Source organism: Myxine glutinosa, chromosome 3 (genome assembly GCF_964187855.1).
Source record: "Myxine glutinosa chromosome 3, kmMyxGlut1.1, whole genome shotgun sequence".
Classification (NCBI taxonomy): domain Eukaryota; kingdom Metazoa; phylum Chordata; class Myxini; order Myxiniformes; family Myxinidae; genus Myxine; species Myxine glutinosa.
This window is the reverse complement of record NC_136263.1, coordinates 128,205,022-128,230,927: the sequence shown is the minus strand read 5'-3', so window position 1 is coordinate 128,230,927 and position 25,906 is coordinate 128,205,022. Positions and strand designations below refer to the sequence as shown.

General features: G+C 41.7%; 1 protein-coding gene across 2 annotated transcripts in view; it reads right to left on the bottom strand.

Moving 5' to 3' along the window:
* Nucleotides 1-25,906, bottom strand: part of LOC137423216 (transmembrane protease serine 3) — a 166,571-nt gene that overhangs the window by 50,006 nt on the left and 90,659 nt on the right. For both annotated transcript variants that reach the window (XM_078774544.1, XM_078774543.1), the window contains exons 11-12: nt 25,412-25,557; nt 18,043-18,195 (exon numbers count right to left, since the gene is read on the bottom strand). In XM_078774544.1, coding sequence (XP_078630670.1) covers nt 18,043-18,195; nt 25,412-25,557 — 299 coding nt within the window. The remainder of the gene's footprint in view (nt 1-18,042; nt 18,196-25,411; nt 25,558-25,906) is intronic.

The following is a 25,906-nucleotide window of genomic DNA, read 5'->3' as shown; positions in this document are numbered from 1 at the left end:
ATTTCTTTTTTGTTTTCTTTTCTTTTTTCACCTCCTCTGTCCACTGAACTCCCTCATCCTTGCTGTTGAAGGTATTATACAATACATCTCCGAGGGTCTTCATGGTTTGATTCAATATAAATTAGGAGTGTGACGGACTGCTCGGTCTGGTTTCAGGCAACTAGTACATCTATTCCATACAGGAGCGGCAGGAAGGGTCATGTTATTATCTTCTCTAGGGTATATAGATTACAGTAGATCTAGGCTCGGGCCTCAAGAACGTCAGGGATTTGTTCAGTTACTAAGGTTCTTGTAAAGCGCTCGCCAAATGGCTTAAGCATTCGTGCAAGCACTCCATTCAAAATCATTGATAAGGAACGGCTGGCTTGGCAAGCGCTAGTTAGCTTCTTTGTAACTGAACACATCTCGGGTTTCTTGCCTTTCAGGTTCGTGTTATTTCAGGCAACGAAAAAAAACATTACCTCACAGCTCAGCTTACATTCTCTAATCTGTATTATTAACCTGGTGCAATGTCTGTCCCATGGGCCATTCTGAATGAATTAGATTAGAAAAACAAGATTCATTGTGATGCTGAACAGGGGATTTATTTGCCCCGTTGGACTTAGTCCGAAATGGGGGCTTATGGATTTGGTCTTGTCCGTCGGTCGGTCCGTAACCATATCTCGGAGAAGTATGGACCGATTTTGTTAATTCTTGGCAAGTATATAAAATTATCATTGTTGGTGTTCAGGAGAACAACACATGATGTTATACATATGCACATCACTATGTTTCGCGATGCGATCAAAGATGGCCTACTGGCAGACATTTTAGTTGTAAAAAACCTGATGTTGAACACGTCCTCAACCATTTCTCGGATAAGCATTTACCGATATTGTGCAAATTTGGCACACAGATAATGAATGATGGGTTACATATGCACATCATTTTTTTTCGAGAGCAGATCCACGATGGCCGATTGGTGGCCATTTTGTTACTTAAACGTGTCCCCAAACATTTATTGAACATGCATAGGCCGGTTTTGTTCAAACTTGGCACACGCACAGCACACGATGGCATATATGTGCACTTCTCTTTATTTTGCGATTTATCAAAGATGGCCAACTGGTAGACTGGTAGACATTTTATTTGTAAAAAACCCAATACTGACCACATCCTCAACCACTTCTCAGACATGTATTTACCGATCTTGTGCAAATTTGGCACACAGATAATGAATGATGGGTTAAATATGCATGTCATTGTTTTCGAGATCAGATCCAAGATGGCCGACTGGCGGCCATTTTGTTACTTCAACATGTCACCATCCATTTCTCAGAAATGCATGGACCAATTTTCTTCAAACTTGGCACAAGGACAATACATGAGTATACATATTCAGAAGATTTTGTTTTGTCATCTGACCAAATATGGCTGATTGACAGCCTTTAACTCCGTATGGTAAAATTAGAAAAACCACGGCAGGGGTTATGACATTTCATGTCTTTTTCTTCCTGTTTTATATTTGTTACCTCAATTTTGTCATCTCTGTCTCTGTGTCTGTCTGTCTTTCTTTCTCTTTCTCTTTCTCTTTCTCTTTCTCTTTCTCTTTCTCTTTCTCTCTCTCTCTCTCTCTCTCTCTCTCTCTCTCTCTCTCTCTCTCTCTCTCTCTCTCACTCTCACTCTCTCTCTCTCTCTCTCTCTCTCTCTCTCTCTCTCTCTCTCTCTCTCTCTCTCTCTCGCCCCCTGCAGGCCGTTTTGTGTTGGGTGTAGCGTCATGGCAGCTGTGAGCAACTGCTCTGTGTTGTGGTGAGTCCTTTGTGTGATTTTCTCCTCTCCTGCCCTCCCCTCCTTCTCCTTTTCCATCCTGTGTACTTTGGCGTTTTGTTTTCATCCTTTCTACACCTTTGTCTTCGAGAGAGAGGGGATTGAGAGCGGACCCATTTTGGGTGCGGCCTACCGGCTTCGACGACGCTTTGTAAGCCTTTTTGTGCTTATAATGCACGTTTATTATTTATTTTAGTTTGATTTATTTCGGTTTGGTACCTACTTGTCCGGTTCGGACAAGTGGGGGGTGTTAATTCGCTGGGATGGCGAATACACGCTCTCGGTTAGAGGCGTTCGACAACTTAACAAGGAAGCATGCATTTGTGTGTGTTCCACCCGAAGGAACTTCCACCGAGGACATTGTTTTGTCGTTGGGGAAAATAATCAGTTGTGAGAATGTACGGGCAGCGTCGAGAATGAATCAAAAAGTTGTTGTATTTGTGTCCGATGAAAAATTCGTACACGATGTTGTTAGTGCGGGATTAACCACAGAGACAGGTCTCTTTGTCTTGGCGTCGCCTATGGACACTCCGTCGATGAGGGTCGTCATATCTAATGCACCCCCATTTATAATCTGCGATCAGCTGATGTCCGTTTTGTCCCGATACGGAACGGTTGTGTCGAAAATCACAATGAATCCGCTCCGGTCTCACGATGAACGTGTGAAACACGTGATGAGCTTCAGACGGCAGGTGTATATGGTGCTTCCGGATCGAGGCGATGACACGGGGTTAAACATCACGTTCAAGGTAAAGGTGAACAACCATGAGTACCAGATGTATGCGTCATCGGCCTCATTAACATGTTTTCATTGCGGAGCTTTTGGCCATGTGAAAAGGTTTTGTCCGAAGGTATCGTGTGGAAGGTGCGGTGAAGCAGGTCATAGTGACGCTGATTGTAAAAGAGATAACACCCCGGTCTCTAACGTACGAAACAAGGCAAACCGAAATACCCAAACGGTTCCTACCGCCGCTCCCTCGCACACGAGGAGTAGGGATAATTCTCCTGTTCGTGTTAGTGAAAACGACAACACCGCTGATTCGGTAAATAATGAAATTATCCCAGATAACCCACCTGTCGTAGCAGATGCTACGTGCAGTGAGGAGATGGAAGAAGAGCCCATTGTGGTGACAAAAAAAAGAAGAGCACCTGGTGCTTGTAACTCCAACATTACTTTGAAAAAGGTGGTGTTGGATAAAGACAGTGTGGGTGAAGACGCCCTGAAACGCCTTTCTCAGGTGTCCACAAGCTGTATTGACACCAGGGAGAAGGAACCCGAATATATTAATTCTGAAATATTATCGGGCAGCACCGAAAACTTGGGAGAAAAAGTAGATGGTGAGACTAAAGATGATGGTGAGCTCATTAGTGAGCCGCCACCTTCACTACCTGCTGAGACCGAGCAGAATGGGAATGTTTCAGCCCCAAGCTCCTCTTTACCAATGCAAGATCTAAATCATGACACTGGTTCGTCAACTGAGCCAGTGAACATCTCCCTACAGGAGGGTGAAGCCGAGATTTCAGCTCCTGCTGAATGTCCCGGGTACCAGAGTGAAGATGACTCCACCATAGAACATTCCAGCAAATCTTCGGACTTGGCTGGAATCAAAATGGGGACAGCGCAGACGGATATATGTGACCCGTGCGGAGCTGTTTCTGATTTGTCAGAATCAGATGATGAAGTTGAGATGACTGAGTTGTCTCAATCTTCATCGTATCAGTCATCCATAGCCCCTCAACTTATTATTTCTTTTCTAAATCACACCTACCGACAGCGAAATGTGATTGTGAAAGATCATTTTCCTGATTTAATTTCATTCATCCAGGCTGCAAAGGACATAATTAGGAGGCCGGATGAATTTCATTTAACAAGGTCGCTGTTTCATCGGCTTAGAAAGGCTGTTACAAAAGCAGGGAGCGAGATTTCCCAACAACCGCTCAAGCCTTTTGATAATCCATGAATAAAATCACCTTTGGAACCTTAAATATGAACGGTGGAGGTGCAAGCCAAAACCGCCAGGTTCAGGTGAAAAGTTTATTTGAGCGCAAGAAAATTGATGTACTCTTACTCCAGGAAACCCATATAATTCAAAATGTGGAGTACCACTGGTGTCGCCTCTTTAAGGGACAATGTTTTTTAGTAACATGTCTTCTTCTTCTGCTGGTGTAGCCTTTTTACTCAGACCAGGCCTAGTACCTGAGTCATGCCTCTTCCAGGAGGTGATTAAAGGCTGGTTTATTTCATTGGAACTGGTCATTAATAATTTTCGGTTTACACTATTCAACGTTTATGCACCAAGTGAGAGTGTGGAACGGAGAGTTTTCTTTTCATCTTTAATTCGACACATGCAGTCGATAGATCTCAATAATTGTATTTGCATGGGGGGTGACTTTAATTGCACCTTTAAACCCAGTATAGACCGAAATACAGCAGAACCTCATCCCGAAGGTAGTACTGATTTGTTAAATTACTTTTCGGCAGTGGGTGTGCTAGATGCATGGAGGCTACATTACCCCAACAAATCTGAGTATACTTGGGGACGATGTGCCAATGGGAGAATGACCTTCGCTAGACTTGACCGTTGGTACATAAACTCACAGTTCAGGAATGCGGTTATCTCTCCAAATCATTTTCCATCTTTGTTTTCTGATCATCATTTAGTTACCATGGGCCTCTTTTTCCCTCAACCCTTACGCAAAAGTGCATACTGGAAATGTAATACCAGTCTTCTCGAAGATGCTTTGTTTAAAGACGCCTTCCGTGCTTTTTGGGTCATCCAACTTTCAAAAAAGCCCTCTTTCTCTTCTTTAGCATTATGGTGGGATAACACAAAAGCTCAGATTAGAGTGTTTTGTCAGCAGTTTGTTTCAAATGAAACTGACGTAAAAAATATAACAATGGCTTGTTTAGAAGCTGATATTATACGGTTAGAGTGTAAACTGGCTAAAGATAATAACAGAAGAGACCACAGGTTATTGGTTGAAAAGAAGGCTCAACTGAGAGAGCTGATTCAGGAGAAAGCAGCAGGCCTGTTAATCAGATTAAGAATAAACAATTTAAAGGTATAAGACACCCTCAGTAAATCTTTCTTCCAAATGGATTTTGTAAATAAGTCACCCAAAACCCTTTTCTCTGTACAAGACTTTAGGGGAAACATGGTTGCCAACCCTGGAGATGTAAGGTTGTGCATTAGAGAGTTTTTTTCAAAAGTTTATGCAAAACAAAATGTTTGTGAGCAAACCATGGAATTTTTAACTTCTCACCTTTCATCCCGAACTGAGCCTCAGTGCCTGGGCCTGGATTCAACAATTACTTTGCCTGAGCTAACGCAGGCCCTAAGTGAAATGGACTTGGGGAAAGCTCCTGGGATTGACGGCCTACCGGCAGAATTTTTCTTGGCTTTTTGCGACCTTTTGGGCCCTGAATTATTGAATGTCCTGGAATCATCCTTGGTGCTTGGAGAACTCCCACTAAGCTTCAGAAGAGCAGTGGTGTCGCTGATTCCAAAGACTGGGGATCTACGACAGATAAAGAATTGGCGGCCGGTCTCGTTATTATGTACGGACTACAAAATATTGTCAAAAGTGTTGGTCAGTCGGTTGAAGACGGTAATCGGTGATCTAGTCCACCATGATCAGAATTACTGCATCCCAAACAGATCTATTTATGATAATATTTTTCTGATTGGAGATTTAATGGAATGTGATTGCTTGGAAAAAGATTTTGGGATAATATTCCTTGATTTGGAAAGGGCTTTTGATAGTGCGGATCATGTTTTTTTCGTATCGTGTGCTAGAAGCATGTGGCTTTGGTGTCAATTTTAGGGCCTACGTGACTTTGTTGTACAACAATATATTTAGTTTATTTAAAATAAATAACGAACTCAGCTCTCCGGTACAGGTTCAAAGAGGGGTGAGACAAGGATGCCCGGTTTCTGGGTTATTATTTTCCTTGGTAATGGAATCACTCCTAATTTTATTTAGGAAAAATATTTCAGGAGTAACTGTATCCCCTGGGAGTCCTTCAGTAGTTGTATCGGCTTATGCAGATGATGTCTGTGTGGTTGTTAAGAAGGAGAGCGATATCCCAGCACTTGTTGAATGTTTAAACTTTTTTGCCTCGCTTCTTCTTTGAAGTGTAACTGGGACAAGAGTAAGGCCTTGTGGATTCCCTGTCTCAAGAACATTCCACCTGGAAGAGTGCTGGTACCACCTGTGCATCTACCAACAAAGTTAAAATGGGTGGAAGACGGAGTCAAATACCTTGGGGTTTTCCTGGGATCTCCACATTACATCCTCAAAAATTGGGACGGGATTGTTGAGCATGTCAAAAAAAGACGGACTGTGGAAACGAGCTCTGCCCCACCTTTCCTACAAAGGCAGGGTTCTAGTGGTTAATAATTTGGTGGCTTCTTCCCTGTGGCATAGGTTTATCTGCCTTCAGCCGCCAGAGGCACTACTAAAGGCAGTGCAGAGGCTACTCGTGGATTTTTTTTGGAGTGGTCACCATTGGTTACTACCAAATGTCATATGTAGCCCCTTGTCTGAAGGTGGCCAGGGACTGATCGACATAAAAAGTCGTATCATGGCTTTTCGGCTGTGCACCATGCAGCAGTTGCTGTACAAGGAACGACTGCCAAGCCGACTTCTGGCCTATCACGTGCTGCGAAAAGCAAGCGGGCTCGGATACGGCCTTGAACTTTTCTTAGTCCAACTCCAACATGTTGACACATCTCATCTACCATCATTCTATCAGAGCCTTCTGAATGCCTGGCAAAGCCTTTCGACTAGTCGCCAGCAAGAAACCTATGCTACAAGCATGTTTGTGGAAGAACCCCTTTTTTACAACCCGCTTTTTCCTGCAATTCCAAGAAGCCGAGACTTTTATCAACACTTTATTACAGCGGGCATAATCAAAGTGTTGGACTCCGCCATGATTCTGGTTGGGGGTGGAAGTCGGTGCAAGAGATAGCTGATATGACTGGAATATGGTCAAACAGAATAATCAGAAGAGTCCTAAAGGAAATAGTAAAGAAAAGCTTCCAACTTGGACTAAGATGGACCCAGGAAGTTTTGGTGACATCCAATGACTGGCATTTTCCTGGTTTATTGGTACAGCCTAGTCATGGAGACTTGCCCCCAATTAGTGAGGGACAAAACATTTTTCAGAAATGCAGTAGTAAAGACCTGTATCGGTTATGCACTGCAGTTCTGCTTGAGAACTCACCGTTAAATGGAGTGGCCAGGTGGAAAGGGCTAATGCCGGAAGGACTCCCATCTGAGCCTGCATGGGAATCAATATACAGTAAGCTGGTTAGCAAAAGGACAGGTGATCTCCAGTGGCGAATGATACACTGGATCATTCCGTCTAATAAATTAGTGAGTCATTTCGCGCCCACATCTACGTGTTGCCCGTTCTGTGTTTACACAGAGGATGTGTTCCATGCGTACGTTGATTGTGCAAGGCTTGTGCCTTTATTTCAATGGCTGAACTACATGGCTGGAAAAATGAAGATCACTTTTTCTCTGTGATCATTTATTTTTGGTTTCAATGATATGAAAGAACATGTACATATGTTGTTTTTGTTTTTAGTGGCCATGGCGAAAATGGCAATTTATTTATCGAGGAAGGAAAAACTGAAAGGAAAGCCGATTGGGCAATGTGATGTCTTGTTCTTTTTTAATGCCTTGATATCTGCAAGACTCAAACTTGAATTTTGTGTTTCTGAAAGAAAGAAATGTATTGATGAGTTTATGAACATCTGGTGTTTTGATGGGATCTGCATGGTGCAGGAGAATGAATTAATGATATATTTGTAGGTTTGTTTGGATTGAATCAGTGTGTGGTCGGTTTTTCTGTTGTTGTTTTTCTTTTCTAGTTCATTGTACTGTTTTGATTTCCTGTCATTATCTCTTTTTCTTTTCTGTATTTTTTATTATTGTGCCTGTATTGAATGGTATCTTCACCGACTGGCTTGTATTTTTATATTTTTGTAATAAAAAGTCTAAAAGTCAAAAGTCTCTCTCTCTCTCTCTCTCTCTCTCTCTCTCTCTTTGTCATTTACATTGATTGTTTCTCCTTTTATTTGACTTTCTATGACTTTGGTTGTATTCTTTTGAAAACTGTTTTTTGGTTTATTCTTGTTGCTTGTTTTTGTAGTTTTATAATAAAAGGACTTAAAAGTCAAAGTCACTCTTTGTGTGTCTCTCTCTCTCTCTCTCCTCTCTCTCCTCTCTCTCTCTCTCTCTCTCTCTCTCTCTCTCTCTCTCTCTCTCTCGCCCCTGCTGGTCGTTGGTGAGTCGTGCGTGGGTGTGGCATCATGGTGGATGTGCATGTTGAGCTGTGAGTTCTCTGTGGTCTTGGTTGTTTTTCCCATCCCCCATTTCGCTCCCTTGTGTCCTTGTTTATGCTTGTAAAGTTTCCCCTGTGGGTCCTTTCATTGTGGAGACAAGAGAGAGGGAGAGAGCGCACACGGTAGGTGGTGTTCAGTTGCCTCTTTTCGAACCTCCGGGTTTGAGGCCTGGCCTCCATTTTGCCGTGTTTTCCTAATCCAGGCAGCGGTGTTTCGCTGCTTTAAACGGTTCTTGGACCTAGTCCATTAGTTTTGGTTTTACCTCCACTTGCCGGTGTTGCTTGTGGTTGGTATCGTTTTGTTGATTTCTCACCTGTTATTTATTTAATTTACGTTCGCTATGGCAAACGATTGTTTGAGGAATAGCATGTATGAGTCGCTCACTCGCAAGCATGGGCTGGTGTGTGACCCTCCGAGTGAGGTAAAGATGGAGCAAGTGCTTCTAGCAATCAGAAAATGCATCGGCTCACATAATATCCGTGCAGCCTCTCGAATGAACAAGAAGGTTGTTGTGTTTGTATCGAAGGTGCACATGGTGAACTCCGTTGTGGAGCAAGGCCTTCTCATAGAACCCGACATGGTTTCTAGTGGTTTCTCCATTAGATACACCTGCGGTGAGGGTCAATGTGTCTAATGCCCCTCCCTTTGTTAAAGGTGAGGACTTGTGTGCTCAATTGAGCAAGTTCGGTACGATCGTATCAAAAGTGACAATGGTGCCGATACACGCGGCAAGGGGTGAATTTCGACACGTGATGACTTTTAAAAGGGTCGTTTACATGATATTGCCCGAAAATGTGCAAAAGCTCAATGTAGTTTAGCATGCAAAGATTAATGGCCATACTTATAGAATGTATGCCTCCACGGACGTCATGACGTGCTATGGGTGTGGAGCTTACGGACACGTAAAGAGTTCCTGTCCCGGTTTGGTGAGACCATTAGAAAATCGAGACCAGGTGATTGCAGATTCTCCTCCCTCCCCACCTGATAGGGCGGATGATATTGTAGACTCCTCCCCACGACCTAATGGTGATCGGGAAACAGTTGACTCCTCCCCCTCACCTACTGAGATACGTGGAATGGTAGACCCCTCACCACAACCAATGGGTGAGCGGGAAAAAGTAGACCACTCCTCCCTACCTGCTGGTGTGACAAAAGTGGTTGATCCCTCTCCTACTGTACAGGACTGTACGGATGACAATATGGAAGGATTCGTAACAGTGGCTCGTAAAAAAGGACATAAACGTTCATGTCCCGTCGTGAAGGATGCAATCACAGTGCAAAGTAAGGTACTTGTTGTGTCAAATGTGTCGCCGAGCTTGCAAGATGGAGTTTGTGTAGAGAATCCCTGTTTGGGATTGCAAACTGAACTGGCACCAGGTTTAAATCTAAGCAATTCGTTTGCACCACTTGCCGAACTGTTTGAGGGTTCTGAGTGTGATATAGACATCGAGAATCCTCGTGCATCTCAGGAGGACACAAGTGGTGATATTGATAACACTGATGTCGTACATGACATTAATGTAATGGTTACAGAGGTGGGCGCAGGGATGACCAGGTGTAATGATAAAACAGATAAGTCAGACAGCCCCTCAGAAGAAACCTGTAAGCCTACACGTTTCAAACAAAATAAAAGGGATGATAAGAAGGAAGCTGCATGTGACGATGAGCAGCTAAACATGAAGGAAAACGATATCCATGTTTCTGATCCTGGGGAGATTTGTGCCTCAGAAATAAGTTTGCATCAGGAAGAGAATGACAAAGATGATGCGTTTGATTTTGATGAACCCTACTCTACCCCGTCAGGTAGTGGGTTTTGTGCCCAAGAGAATGAGGATGGGGACACTGTAGTTACAGAAGATGAAGTTAAAAAATTCCTCGATGAATCCTTCAGGAAAAGGATTGTCAGAATTCAGGATTATTTCCCAAACCTACATGCTTTTCTAAAAACTACTAGAAACATGATTCGTGAACCCCAGCAAGTTGGGATCTCAGAACCTCAATTTCAGCGGTTGAGGAAGTGTGCCACTATAGACTGCCAGGTGTTCCAATTTTTCATTTCATTTCGTGACCTAAAAATCGGGTGGGCATCAAATTGGCATGATAATTTGGAAAAAATTATGAAATAATGTTCATGACTTTTCACAAGTGAGATTCTGGTACATTAGTCTGTAATATAATGTTGAAATTTATAATTTTATTTCCAAAATCTCCGTTTAGCCTCGAACGCATTTCGATGTATTGACCAATGAGGATCGCGCTACGAACGATGTCTGGCTGCGAGTAAACAAAATGGCGGCCTCCAGTAGCAGCGACGATGACGAGTGTGGGAGCGAGAAACGCTGTTATATGTGCATTTCTCCGGCCAAAAGATCAAGTTTAATACCTTTTAGTGATAGAACATGGCCGCGATATTTGCAATTTGTTCTTACGTGGCAGAATTTAGAAGGTGATCAAGCTGAAATTGCGAGAAATTTCGTGAAGAACCACGCTGACGAATTCGGCGAACATGGCAACAGTATGGTAACAATACCTGCTATAGCTATACCGCATGATGCAGCGTTTCATCAAGTGTGTTATTCACGATTTACCGATAAACAACGAGTGAGCAGGGTGCAAAGCAGCATGAAAAAGAGAAGAAAATGCAGCCAATACTGGTAGGTTGAATAACTTGAATAATATCATGACAATGCTTCAAAACTTAGTTTGATATTTTTTTTTGTGAGGTATATGTAAAATGATTTTGTGTGTAGTCTTGAACGATTTTGAATTGAAGGAACTGTCCAATATTTATGCAAGGAGGTAGGGCCGAGGTGAAACAAATAAATTTTTAAAAGGAAGTCTGAGGAATGGGGGTGGCGGGGGGGAGGGAATCTAGTCGGGCTAACCATGACTTGAGGTCTAGACATTTTTAACTCACATAATTTTAATTGTTTTATTTTATGTGTGTTTATTGCAGCTTCAACATGCAACGACATCAACGTCAACATTGACAAGATGCATGAAGGCCCACAACCAGTCAAGAAACGTGCTCTACGCTCCAGCTTAGGCAAGCCCAAATGTTCAGCCAGATCCCAATATGTGTTGCCTAATATATGCATCCTTTGTCAGAAAGAGAGAACAATCAATACAGGCAAAAGGGGACGAAGAAAAGAGCCTCTAACAAGGTGCTCAACAATTGAGGCACCAAGACTGCAGCAAGCCGCTAAAGACAACAACAATACAAACCTGCTGCTTCAAATTCAAGACCGCGATTGTGTTGCAATAGAGGTAAAATACCATGGTCGCTGCTACAAGGAGTATACCCGGTATTTAGGCAAGCTAGCAACAACACCTAATGCAGAGCAACAAGGAGACTCCAACTACTCAGAAGCATACACATTATTTTGTGCAACAGTCAAGGATCTTATAATAAACAAGGAAATCTACAGACTGAAACGACTTAATGACATGTTAATGAAACAAATCAAAGCAACACACGGAATAGAATCAAACTACAAAAGTGGCTTTCTCAAGACAAGAGTGATGAAAACATTTCCACAACTATGCTTTCTAATCCCGTATATGCGCTGCCAAGGACACCTTGTGTATGTTAATGACATCTCCACTGAAGTGCTGGTTGAAGAAAAGAAAGTGTTGCAAGAAACCATGCATGGTTCAGGTGATGACACAACAGAGACAGAACAAACATCCGACTCTGAACCAACCCCACCAAAGCAATCTGGGTATACTGAGAATAACCTTAGAGAACACTACTTCACTGCACTACAATTGAGAAATGCAATAGATGAGATCAAGCCAAATATGCCATGGCCCCCAACCTCTGAGCACCTGACAACAAATGCCGCAGAAGCAATTGTACCTGCCTGTCTCTATAACTTTATTGCATGGATGGTGGGAGTGTCAGACGAACCTGATTCTGATGAGTTTGTAAAGATAGAATCTACAATACATAGAAGAATTCTCACAATTGCACAGGACATCATATACCTCCAATCAAAGGGAAGGAAACAGATGCCCAAACATTTGTCACTTGCAATGACAGTACGTCATCTCTCAGGTTCAGCCCAATTAATCAGCCTACTGAACGGGTTTGGTTACTGCGTCTCAAACTCTGTCGTCTTAAATCATGACACTGCACTGGCTAACCAAGAACTACATCGTGGAGAGGATGCTCTTCCATCAATCATTCAGGCGGGCAAGCATGTCACACTCGTATGGGACAATAATGACTTCGGGGAGGAGACATTGTCTGGGCGCGGAACAATGCACAATACCAATGGGATTATAATACAGCGACCAAGTCAATCCCATGAAGTAGTACAACCAGCACCAGTCACTACAGTTAAGAGGACGCGGGAGAGATCGATGCAGCCACCTGCAGTGAACCTTGCCACATATTATGGAGGGGAAAAAGAAGGACCCGCTCCATTTGCAACCAGCGTTCCATTGGATCGAGCAACGTACGTCCCATTACTCCAGCACCCTAAGACGATAGACCTAGCATACCACATCAGTGATGAGGAAGACTGATGCTGAAGAGGATGAAATAACTGCACTATTTGTATGATGTTTTGGACAAGTTTCAACATGACCAAGCCGAAGAGACAAATTGTGGCTATAGTTCAGCCCATCTCGAGTTTATCATGTCAATGCGCACTGGTTCGCTTGTACGCCGCGTAATTGTCTTTGATGGGTTAAAATATCACCCCTTACACACTTATTGGACCTATTAACAGTTTCAAAATAGCATTGGTAAACCTCCATGGATCGTAGTAGCAACACCAATCACAAATATTGTACAAAAATTTAAAATTATGCAGGTTCTAAGGTCCAAAAACATGACTTTCTGATAAATGCATCAACAGCAGGTTATTTTACCAAGTCGTTAAAACAACATTTTTACTACTTTTGGGGGTCTGAATTAATAAATATTGCTGCCAAGACCAATGTGAACATGGCATCATATAGTTTGTGTTGTTTTTTACTGTGTAAATGGGTATTTCAAATGTAACATACACTTGGTGTATACTGGTGTTTTGGGGCAGCGGTTCTCGGTAACGTAACACGATATCGCTTGTGAAAAAAAATAAGATGTTTTGGAGGTCATAAGGCTTCATCCCACACCCTTCTTGCCCAATCCCGAGGTTCAGGACATGAAATCAAAAAAAAAAATAGATATCCACCCTATGGCTGTGTCTACTAAGGCAGGAAAAAAACTCCAAGAGGAGGAAAATTAATAAAGAATAAATGAAGGTAACGTCTCTCAACATAAACGGAGGCCGTAGCTGTATGCGGCATCTGGAGGTGTTACAACTACGTATTTGAGAAAGAAAAGATTGATATTTTCATGTTACAAGAGACACACGTCAACCAATCTTGTGAAGACGAGTGGCGCAGAATGTTTAAAGGGTGCCATGTTTTCTCCAGTGCGGTTGAAGAAGCTAAAGCGGGGGTGGCAATAATATTGCATCCTCGCCTTCAACGATCCGAGATTCACTATGGAGAGATTTGTAAGGGTTTCTTGATGGTGGTGGATTTTAGTAGCAGCAATAAAAAGGTTAGCATTATTAATGTGTATTGCCCCAGTGACAGCGCTGAAAGGGCTCTATTTCTTCCAAAATTAGCGGATTGTTTAAGCACTGTTGATTTGACTTGTTTAATTTGTATGGGGGGAAACTATAATTGCACACTCAACCCTCGACTGGACAGGAACACTCCTGAGCCACATCCACCCAGTGCAAAGTCCTTGGCACAACTTGTGAAAAAATACAAACTTAGAGATGTATGGCGATTACAAAATCCAAACACCCGTCAATATACATGGGTGTGCTATGCAAAAAAACAGTTAACCATGGGTCGACTGGACAGATTGTACGTGAACCAAGGAATGGTGAATCTGGTTAAGAGAACATGTATAACTCCATCTGGCTTTTCTGATCACCATATGATTGCAATGGATTGTATGTTACCCTATCATTGCTGTAAGAGTGTACACTGGAATTTCAATGTGAAATTGTTACAAGATGAACATTTTAAAAATGCCTTCAGACTGGTATGGTAAGGATTAGAAAAGAAAAAGTGTTCCTATGTCAATATGTGACAGTGGTGGGACTGTACCAAGTCACAAATTCGGATTTTCTGCCAACAATATTGCTCGTATGCCACCAGTAATACGTCTGGGTTGATAAGTGCTCTAAAAGCAGATGTACTTAAATATGAACAAGAAGCTGGAACATCTTGGGGAAGTGACCAATATCAGCAGCTGATAGAAAAAAAGACCCTGCTGGCCGAACTGGTCAAAGAGCGTGCGGCGGGAGCAATGATTCACCTACGGATGAGCATAATACACCTCGAGACTCCAAACAAAGATTTCTTCAAAATGCAGAAGGCTGCCAACACTTCTCGGCAGATTCAGAGTCTACGCTCTTCCGACGGTGTTCTGACTCGCCAGAGTGACATTAAACATTCACTGCAAGAGTTTTACTCAAACTTGTTTACTCCAAGAACGGTGGATAAAACGACGGCAAATGAGATGATTGAACTTCTCCCATCTCTTTCTGAAGAGCAGCAACTCCAACTGGAATGTGACATTTCTCTGGAGGAGCTCACAACAGCAGTGAAACAACTCGAAGATGGCAAGGCCCCCGGAATTGACGGACTTCCTGCTGAATTTTACAAAGTTTTTTGGAATGTTCTGGGTCCTGCTTTAATTGAGATTTTTCACGAGAGCCTAAATCAGGGGGAATTGCCCCTGAGCTGTCTTATGCCTTCTTCCCAAGAAAGGGGATTTGCAGCAGATTACAAACTGGCGGCCTTTGTCATTGTTAAATACTGACTATAAGATTGTGTCAAAAATGCTTGCAATGCATCTTAAAAAGGTCATCTCGTTCTTAGTTGGGAATGACCAAACGTATTGCATACCTGAACGATCCATGTATGACAATATTTTCTTGGTTCGAGACATGATTACTATCGGTCAAACTGCGTCGCACGCTTTTGGGTTATTACTCCTTGATCAGGAGAAAGCTTTTGACAGTGTGGATCACTCATTTTTGTTTGCAGTTCTTACTAAAGCAGGATTTGGAGAAAAATTCATTTCTTGCATAAAACTTTTATACAACAATGTATCATGCCTGCTAAAAGTAAATAACAGTCTGTGTCGTCCTTTCCCCTTTCAGCGTGGCATCCGTCAGGGCTGTCCACTGTCAGGCATGTTGTACACACTGTCCATCGAACCCTTACTGGCTCTCCTTCATACCACCTTATCTGGTTTGTCCTTGTCAAACAATTCCAAAATTGTTACGTCAGCATATGCAGACGAACTGTGTGTTGTGGTTAAAAACCAGGAAGATGTTTTTGAGCTATCCCCATGTTTTGCCAAATTTGAACTTGCTTCATCAGCAAGAGTAAATTGGAACAAAAGTGTAGCTCTTTCTCTGTACCCAGATACCCTATCGGGGTCACAGGCTTCACATATGGTTCCCCCAACTCTTCCAGGAGGAATGTTATGGAAAACGGATGGGTTTAAATACTTAGGCATCCATTTGGGAACTACAAGCTATATGAAGAAAAACTGGGATGGTTTCCTAGATAACATTAAGCAGAAACTATCAAAGTGGAAAGGGATGCTCCATATCTTGTCACTTAAGGCACGGGTAACGATAATAAACAACCTGGTGCTTCCAATCGTATGGCATAAGATCATAGCACTCCAGCCTCCTCAAGCTCTGATCACCAACATTCAGAGGGGTCTAGTTGACTTCTTCTGGGGAGGCCACCACTGGCTTAAGCCAGATGTGTTGTGCAGACCACGTAATTCAGGTGGTCAAAACCTAGTGCACATCCATAGTCGAATAATGGCTTTTCGGCTAATGACAATAAAACGTCTGCTGTACAGTGAGGTTGTGCCCTGGCGTCCTCTCACGAATACCTTGCTCAGGCAAGTAGGTGGAATGGACTATGACCGGGAACTTTTCCTTATGGACTTGAAGCAGGTCGATAGAGCTCGGCTCCCTGCATTTCATCGGTCTCTCCTGAATGCCTGGCAAGCTCTAGGAGTGCGGTGGTTGGAGATCTCTTATGATCCCAGGAGGTTTGTGCATGAGCCATTGTTCCAAAACTCACTATTCGCTGAAATATCTACCAGCCGAGCTTTTATGGAACATTTTACGAACAATGGGATTAATAAAGTGCGAGATCTTATGGAGCTATCCTTAAAGCGATGGTTGTCTGCCAGCACTGTTTCTGGAAAAATTGGCTTGCGTTCAATTAGAATAGTGAGTAGGGTCATAAAGATTGTATCCCAGACTTTTTTAGGTCTAAATATTGAGTGGAATGGGGTAAATGAAGAAGTAGATTTTCGTTTAACCTTCCCTGAACTCTCAGTCACTGCCCAGGAACAACATGGTGTGTTTTCCTCTAACAGCGAAGAATCCGGTGTGTTCCACATCATGGGAAAAAGGGAAATGTATAGAATTTGTCTAGAGGTGTGCTTACCGGGCTGTGCAGCACCCTTAAGGAACAAGTGGAAAGAGTCTTTACCTGCAGGAGCATTTCTCACTCCAAATTGGGATGAAATGTACAGGAGTCCTACTGTTGGACGTACAGGAGACCTAAATTGGAGACTGGTCCATCACGCCCTGGCCACACAGGTGCTAGTTCAGAAGTTTAACCCCGCTGTGTCTAATTTATGTCCTTTTTGTGGTAATGTTGAACATTTGTATCATGCGTTTATTGAGTGCAAGAGATTGTCATCTCTGTTTCTGTATCTGAGCCGAATCTTTTGTAAATTCAAAATTGTTTTTTCTGTTACAATCTTTGTTTACGGACTTGCATGTAATACTAGGAAAAACTCTGTGATTTTTCTTTTGCATTTTTTGCTTGGAATTGCTAAGCTTGCAATTTATAAAACCAGAAAAGCCAGATTAGGTAGTGGAAAAAATGAAAATGCACTTTTTTGTTTCATCGGGATGGTGTCAGCACGTATAAAGCTCGAACATGCTTATCATGTAAACATGGGGAACCTTCTTGTGTTTGAAGAGTTATGGGGCATGGGGGGTGTTTTGTGCAAATGCATTGGAAATGAGGTTGTGATTTGTATGTAAAGTGGAGTTGGAATACTTTGGTTTTATACTTTTATAATAAAAGGACACAAAAGTCAAAAGTCTCTGAAGAATATCTCTCTCTCTCTCTCTCTCTCTCTCTCTCTCTCTCTCTCTCTCTCTCTCTCTCTCTCTCTCTCTCTCTCTCTCTCTCTCTCTCTCGCTGGTAATAAACCTTTTGTTCATAAAACCTGCCTGTACGTGGTCATTTGAGGCACAGAACTTTGCCATTAAGCGTGAATGAAATGGCTTTAAAAATCCTGGAATGAGAAGCATGCATTTAATGTGCATATGAGGCCATTCAAAATTACGTAACTATTTTTTTAAGGAGGCATATAAGGGCTTGATTAAACCTTACGAATAATTTAACACTCGATCCAAACAAAACCAATGGAAATCTGGTGCTACAAAGCTGGGCAGTGTATAATCAGCAGTAGCCTACAGGCCGGGGTTAAGCCCACCAGGAAACAAGATGGCAGCCATATAATTTATTATGATGGGTACTATATTTGGTGGAGTCAAGCAACAGATGTGGGTGTGGTTTGGCAGCTGTTCGACCAATGGGTGTACATTTCAAAAATTGCCCACAACAAGAACCCCACCAACAGCAAAACAAAGCTCTTGCAGACTTGCATGATGGCAATAGTCGTAGCTTAATCCGCAATGTTTTGTGTGTGAAGAATTCATACTAACTAAAAAGTTGTCAATAATCAATAAGAAAATTTAATATTTAGATTCAGATAATGATGGTTGATTGAAAAATAAAACACTTATGTACATACCTCCATTATTTGGGAAATCCAACTCGATAACTCCAAAACATTGGCATAGACACCTGGCTTGTACATAGCAGCACAACCTACACCCCAGCTTGTGGCACCAGTTAGGTACCAAATCCCATCTTCATTGCACACCAATGGGCCACCACTGTCCCCCTGCAGAAAAAGAAGCAATTGCTGTTAAAAAAAATAATCAAAATGAAGCATGTAGTTCATTATTCAGGGGCCGAATTTTAAAAATTCCATATACAGTATTGTGTATGTTTGTCCATTGCTTCATCATAATTCATGTAAAATTATACTCTTGTTTCATAATGTACTTGTTGTGCTGTGTCAGCATGTAAAGATGTTTGTATGTGTCATTGTGTCGATGTGTATACAGTGCCTATAGAAAGTCTACACCCCATTCCAAAAGTTTTACCTTTTGATGCCTTACAGCCTGGAATTAAAATGCATTAAATCAGACTTTTTCCATCTTTATTTACACATCATAACCCACAACTTCCAAGTGAAAAACAAATTCTACACATTTCAGAAAGTTAATTAAAAATTCAAAACAAGAATATCTTGGTTGGATAAGTGTCCACCCCCATTATAATAGAAATTGTAAATTATCTCAGGTGTAACCAATCACCTTCAAATGCCAACAACAAGTTAATTGGCCTCCACCTGTGTTAAATTGTTATGATTCTGATTATTTTAAAATAAAATCAGCTCCTCCTGTAGGTTTTCTCTGCTGGGTAGTGCATTTCACAGGAAAGATTCAACCATGAGCACCAAGGAGCTTTCAGAAAGAGGGCGGGACGCTGTGGAGGCAGAAAAAAGGCGGGACGCTGTGGAAACAAAGAGGGTGGGACGCTGTGGAAGTAGAAAGAGGGAGGGACACTACGGAAGCAGAAAGATGGCGGGACGCTGTGGAAATGAAATGTATAGCTCATAATGATGAAACTGAAGGAGAAGATGCTGGTTTCCCGTGACGTGATCTCTGCTTCCGAGGGGGTTGCTAACAGTTTGAAAAGCTGGGCTCTGATCGAGCGTGGGACCTCGGATGGTGCCTTGCGCAGCTGTAATGCAATTTGGTAGGACATTGAAGGATCATTGAAGTAATGTACTATTTTACTTAATGCTTTACCATAGCTGATTATACTATTATTGTGCCTTGCATTTAAGTCCGTTTGTTAGTCTGTTACTTGGCAAAAAATTTTTTTTTTTTTTTCCAAGTATGTTGATCACTCTGGTTTGTGTGTTTGTCAGTCCACTCACTTATACTTGCCTCCAGGTCACAATTTTAAACCGATCTTCACGAAACTTCACCAAATGGTAGAGTTCGTGGTCCGACAAAATCATATATATTTTTCAGGTCAAAAGATCAACATAGGCCAAAGGTCAACCACTTTATTTCAAATTTCTAAAATCCTCCATTTTCATCCGATTTGCTTGAAATTTGAATAGGATTTACATATTGGCTAACTGAATTCAACCACCAACTATTTTTGAGATCAGCATAGGCCAAAAGGTCAACATAGGCCAAAGGCCAACAACAATTTCTAATATATAAAATCCTCCATTTTCATCCAATTGACTTGGAATTTGAATGTAATTTTCATATCAGCTAACTGATTTGAATCACAAACAATTTTTGAGATCAACATAGGCCAAAAGGTCAACATAGACCAAAGGTCAACCACCTTTTTCAAATTTCTAAAATCCTCAATTTTCATCCCATTACTTGAAATTTGAAAAGGATTTACATATCGGCTAACCGAATTCAACCACCAATTATTTGTGAGGTCAAAAGGCTGCTCGACTGAGTGCCATTCTGCTTTGTTCTCTTCTGCCAAGTGTCGCTCTGTGAGTGATTTTTCATCTGTCTGCTTGTTTGTTTGTCTGTTTGTCTGTCTGTTTGTCCGCACAGAATAAATATGATTTTCTCTGCAACCGTTGGTCCGATTGACTGGTAAGTTTTACCATTGATGCGCCTCCTCCTGTAGAAATTTTAATGATAATTATGACATCATAGGTCATGTGGAATGGGCACCATCTTGGAAAATCGAAAAACTTTGCACCTCTACATCTCCGAAAGCGCTGCATAGAAAAAAATGAGACGTCTCATTGTAAATAACTCTCCATGTGGAATAACATATGTTAATGATGTTGTCATAGGTTCCTTCATTATGATGTCATAATTCGACAAGTTTAAAACTTCATCCAATCAAGATGAAATTCATTGAGCTTCACCTATGGATATATTGGTGGAGAAAAAAAAATGATGACCTCCTCGGTCACGTGGTTCAGCCGCCATATTTGTATTCACACAAAAGGCTTAAAAACCACTAAAAACATGTCCTGGCGAGGGTCTGCCATCTCTGATTGCTCTTTCTTGTTTGTATTTGTAGTTACTGCTTCAATTGAGTGAATTAAAGCCTATAATTTGGAAACGGCTTCTTTCTTCTACAACACTTATTACCTTCAATTGTTGCCGTGATATTATTTACAATTATTGATGACATCATGATATAATTTACAATTAGTGACGAAGTTTAAATAATCCAAATCAAAGGACATTTAAACCATCACAATCATTTTATGGGGTCAGGACGTGCACTGGTCAAAGTCTCCCCGATTCAACAAGAATGTCGATGACATGCTTTGAATAAAGTTGTGCTTCCTACGTTGGTAAGAATGTTGCTTGCCACTTGGACAGAGTGTGTCCTCTGTGCTGTCTGGAGAGTGCACACTCCCTTTAACCTTAATGTCGAAGGTATGCGACCAGGCAGCCATAAGCTCTGCACATGTACAGTATGCATGTACAAGGTATATGACATGATTGACTGAACCATGCACGCCGCCAACTGAAAAGCATTTACCGTTTATTTTAAATCCTGTTTTAAATCATAATACAGTGCATTCAGAAAGTATTAAGACCCCTTCACTTTTTCACATTTTGTTATGTTGCAGCCTTATGCTGAAATCGTTTAAATTCATTTTTCCCCTCATCAATCTACACTCATTACCCCATAATGACAAAGAGAAAGCAGGATTTTAGAAAGTTTTGCAAATTTATTAAAAAGAAAAAACTGAAATATCACATTGACATAAGTATTCATACCCTTTGCTACGACACTTGAAATTTAGCTCAGGTGCCTCCCATTTCTCTTGATCATCTTTGAGATGTTTCCACACCTTGATTGGAGTCCACCTGTGGTAAATTCAATTGATTGGACATGATTTGGAAAGGCACACACCTGTCTATATAAGGTCTCACAGCTGACAATGCCTATCAGAGCAAAAACCAAGCCATGAGGTCGAAGGAACTGCCTGCAGAGCTCAGAGACAGGATTGTGTCGAGGCACAGATCTGGGGAAGCCTACAAAAAAAATCCTGCTGCATTGAAGGTTCCCAAGAGCACAGTGGCCTCCATAATTCTTAAATGGAAGAAGTTTGGAACAGGGCAGCGGGCTTGGGATCCCAACGTCCAGATTTCGAATCGCATTGAATTAACAGCAGGTGGGGTTGACTCATGAATTCAGGTGGGGCCTGTCATCCTTCCGAGATCGACAAAATGAGTACCAGCTAACTGGTTATAGAAAGGCATTCCATTAGGGGCAGACGCGCCCACAGGAAAGTATGCAACAAGCAGCCGGGTGGCTGCACACGAACCACCCAGATGGTGGTGAACAGCTGTTTTAAACACCTGAAGGGAAGAGTGGGATTGAAGAGGGTGGTCGATTGTTGCAGAGGTGGGGATTAAAAGAGGAATGAAGGTGAGCAGAGAGTCTTGAGTTTGGAAGTTTCACAAGAAGAGTGTTTCAGGGCAGACCTTATGCATCCTGCACAAATATTGGGGCCAGGAGAAGAGCACAGACAGAGCAAGGGGAGCTAGGCCGGATTGGAGTGGGTAGAAGACAGAAAGATCACCAACCTGCCTGCGGTGAGCAAGTGAAAGACTCTCAGAATCAGCTTCATTGCGTGAGATTCCAATGATTCTGAAAGCCTTGGTTCTTACAACGTGAAGCCGAGCTAGGTGTGAGGCAGGAGCACCAGCCCAGGGGGGAGAGCAGTATTCCATCAAGCTGCAGATGAAACCTTTGTAAATGGTTTGGAGCTCAGTTGTGGCAAGGAAGGACTTCACACGATGGATGATGCCCAGTCGATGGATGGCTTTGGAGGCCAGCTTGGAAATGTAAGTATGGCAGATATAAACCCCAAAAGCTTGAGTGACAGAACTTCTTGGAGAGGATTGTTGAGAAAGTAGATGGGAGGCTTTTCCAAATGGTCTTTTCAGAGAGACATAATGATAGTGCGAGATTTGTCAAGATTGAAGGACATGTTCCAAGTGTTTGACCAGCTTATGGTTTTTTTTCCAGGTTTGCAGAGAGTGCGAGGCTGCTGCCTGCTGATCTGAGGGATGAGAGATGGAGCAGCAGAGGGTGGAGTCATTAGCAAAAAGAAAAAGAAGATTTTCCAGAGTCGCAGAAATTGATGAAGATTACAAAAACGCACCGGACCCAGAACACTGCCTTGAGGAACTCCAGCCTGGACAGGACGATAAGATGAGAGAATTCCATTGAGAGCCACATGTTGACAGGAGAGGAAGTCAGCAAGCCATGAGTGGAGATTGCTGTGGATACCTTAAGAGGAGAGTTTGATGAAGCAGTGCTGGTGCCAGACTGTGTCAAAGGCACAAAATATGTCAAGGGAGAAGGCTCTGTTTTCCTGTTTGGCGTTGAGGGCCTCCATCCATTGTTGAGACAGCAGAAGCAGCATGTCCAGGGTAGAGTGGCCTGGTCTAAATCCAAATCGATGATCAGAGATCAAGCCATTGGAGAAGAGGAAAGATTTAATATCAGAAGCGATGCTGGATTCCATGACCTTGCTGATGATTGGGAGCAGGCTGATTGGCCTGTAGATGCAAGGATCAAGATATCTTAAAAAGTTAGTGACGAATTCTGATGAAACCTAGCAGACAGGTTACGTGTGTGACAAGGACTAATTGATTAGATTTTGGTGAAGATTCGGATCCAATATTTTTTAAATGATTCTTCACCATGGGGTGATGTTGACAAAAACAATCTCTTGCATGATATCTAAAAAAGTTAGGGACAAATTCTCACAAAACTTAGCGGACAGATTGGCTGCGTGACAAGGATGAATTGAATAGATTTTGGTGAAGATCTAAATCTGGATCCGACAATTTTTTCAGTGTTTCTTCATCATTTAGAGATGGGGCCAAATCGATATATAGCATGATATTTCAAAAAGGTGTGGACGGATTACAACAAAACTTGGTGGATGATTTGGGTAGGTGACAAGAACAACTGGTTCGATTTTGGTAAAGGCCCATCATTAGGCGACATAACGTAAACTGTTCAGCCCGGTGAAGGTATGCATGCTCTGCAGAGTGCGATTCTAATGTTAAATGCATTTGAAAGGGTAAAGGATGTTTGGCATTACAAAACAATGAAGGTTTAGAAAAAGAAAACTGGAAATAAAATACGTTTTAAATTTGTAAAGAGCAATGTAGTTTGCAGAGTTCATACTTGTGGATAAATATCGGCACCAAAGGTGCAACATCAGCCTTTACCAGCCTTGGTGGCCTAATGGTTGGAGTTTCTGCTCTGTGTCTTGGAGGTTGGGGGTTCAAACACTGACCAAGTCAAGCCAAAGGCTTTTTAAATGGTACATGCTACTTCCTTGCTTGATGGTCAGCATTTTTAGCCGCGTCGCAGACGCTGGTCATAGAGTGCCCTCTGCTGTTGTTGTTGTTGTTGTTCTTCTTGTTCTTCTTCTTCTTGTTCTTGCAGAGAAGACAAAACCTCAAAGCTCCACCCATTCTGGGAACCATAGCTCCACCCATTCTGGGAGAGCCTTCATATAAACAAATATCCACCATTTTATTAACTCGCATAGATTTGAGGCCTGTTTTGTAGGCCCGTGGTGTCTTCCTCTCTCACACAGTTTTATTTCAAATCAAATTCGATATATCATTTCATTTTTCACAGTCGCTAACATAGTTTTAGACTCGGTTGAAAAAAAACGGGAAGAAAATCCGATGAAAGTTGCCCTTTATAGAACGAAATGAATTCTCAAAGGCCTGTAACTTCAAGTCCATCGAGATTTTTTTTTATTTTAATTGCGGCATGGTCAGTCATACACCGCCCGAAATAACAGACGGAAAAATGCCGAGATATATATATTTTGTTTAAATCGCGGCATGGTCAGTCATACACCGCCCAAAATAACAGACGGGAAAATGCCGAGTTATATTAAAAATTCGTCGCCACACACGGGAAATTGCCGAGATATATTTTCACTTTGCACAAAAATAACATCAAGTAATCGAATCAATAGGAATGTCCTGTGCCTATAACATCGACGTTATAGGCAACGCTGCATCTAGGCATTGTGTAACATCGACGCGGCTTTTGTTTTAATTAAAACTTTTTGTACTTGTTAAATGATAGAGCAAGGGAACAACCATAAGTTAGTAAGATGAGTGCAAACTTTGATGGGCCCAATCGTCTCCTCCTGAAAGTTCATTGCAATGGAACTCATGTTTTAACACACGTCAGGCCAAAAATGTGGAATTGTGGTACTTATGTGTCAAGAGTCAAGGTTACATTCTGACTGGCTACAATTGATACAGCAACCTGCAAGTAAGACAGTTGAGTGAGGTAGGTTAAAGGGGTAGAAAATATTTCATGTAAGTATGGGGATAACATGAGAAGGTAGTAGACCAGTTAATTGATGCCCTCGACGAAAGAATGCAATTTGACTGTCTCCAGAAGGCAGTACCATAAATTAGAGAAAATTGGAGCCAAAGACTGGAGATTGGGGGAAAACCTGGCTTTTTGAGAGTTTTACCTAGTGGGAGTTATTGGAAAAGTATCTGATCAATCCTGGAATCTGCATTTTTCACGTTCATGTTTAAAAGGAACTGCTAATTTTGTTTGTATTATTTATAAGGGCATTAATCCAGCAAGTCAAATCCACTGCTTAAAAAATATCCCTTCTTGAACATTTGCAAGCCTTGTCAGTTTTGGTATTGTAAAATGAACCAGTTGGTTTTCCTGAGATGATTATGCTTGAAATTCAGATCCTTTATCCTGCTCTGCTGCCTTTCATTACATCTGGATCTATAACCATTTGAAAGTTAGTTCAGTGTTCTTATCACAAGGCGGATGTGCTATTTTACAAATTACCTGTATATATATTTAAGAATATAATTACCATTGAGAAAATTTGAACTATTACTGTACTGTATATTATGGTGCTTCACGTTTATATACCAACTTGGATGATCACAAAACATTTCCATTTAATCTTCCTTAGAATTATACAGCAATAAATATGTTTAAACCCACAGGTTTACCTGGCAACTGTCAACTCCTCCTCGCTTGAGAAAACCGGCACAAGTCATTCTCGGACTGATTCTTCCACGGTATACATCGGACGAATTGCATCTTTTACTGTTAATCAGTTCAATCTCAGCCTTTTGTAGGTCATCTGGAATAGATGCTGTATGGAAAGAAAAGTAATGTTAAAATACACATCAGTTTTACACAACGATTCTAATCATTTATTTAACATTAACAGATATTTGTAAAGTGTTATATGAACATGTCAAAGGATGATGTAAATTATAGTAATTGGGTAATTTACAACATCCTTACACGACTTTATTTTCATTGCAAATGTAGAAATAGTTGTATAACTAAAGGAAGAAATTTAGTATAACTTGTAAGTGAGTCACAACATTTCTGACTGTCTAGAACTAGATCATCAGCTGGCTCCATTTTTCATTGACGTTTTTACACTTTCAGCTCAGAACCTCTCCAAACAGTGGGTGCACAACCACAGCCATGAG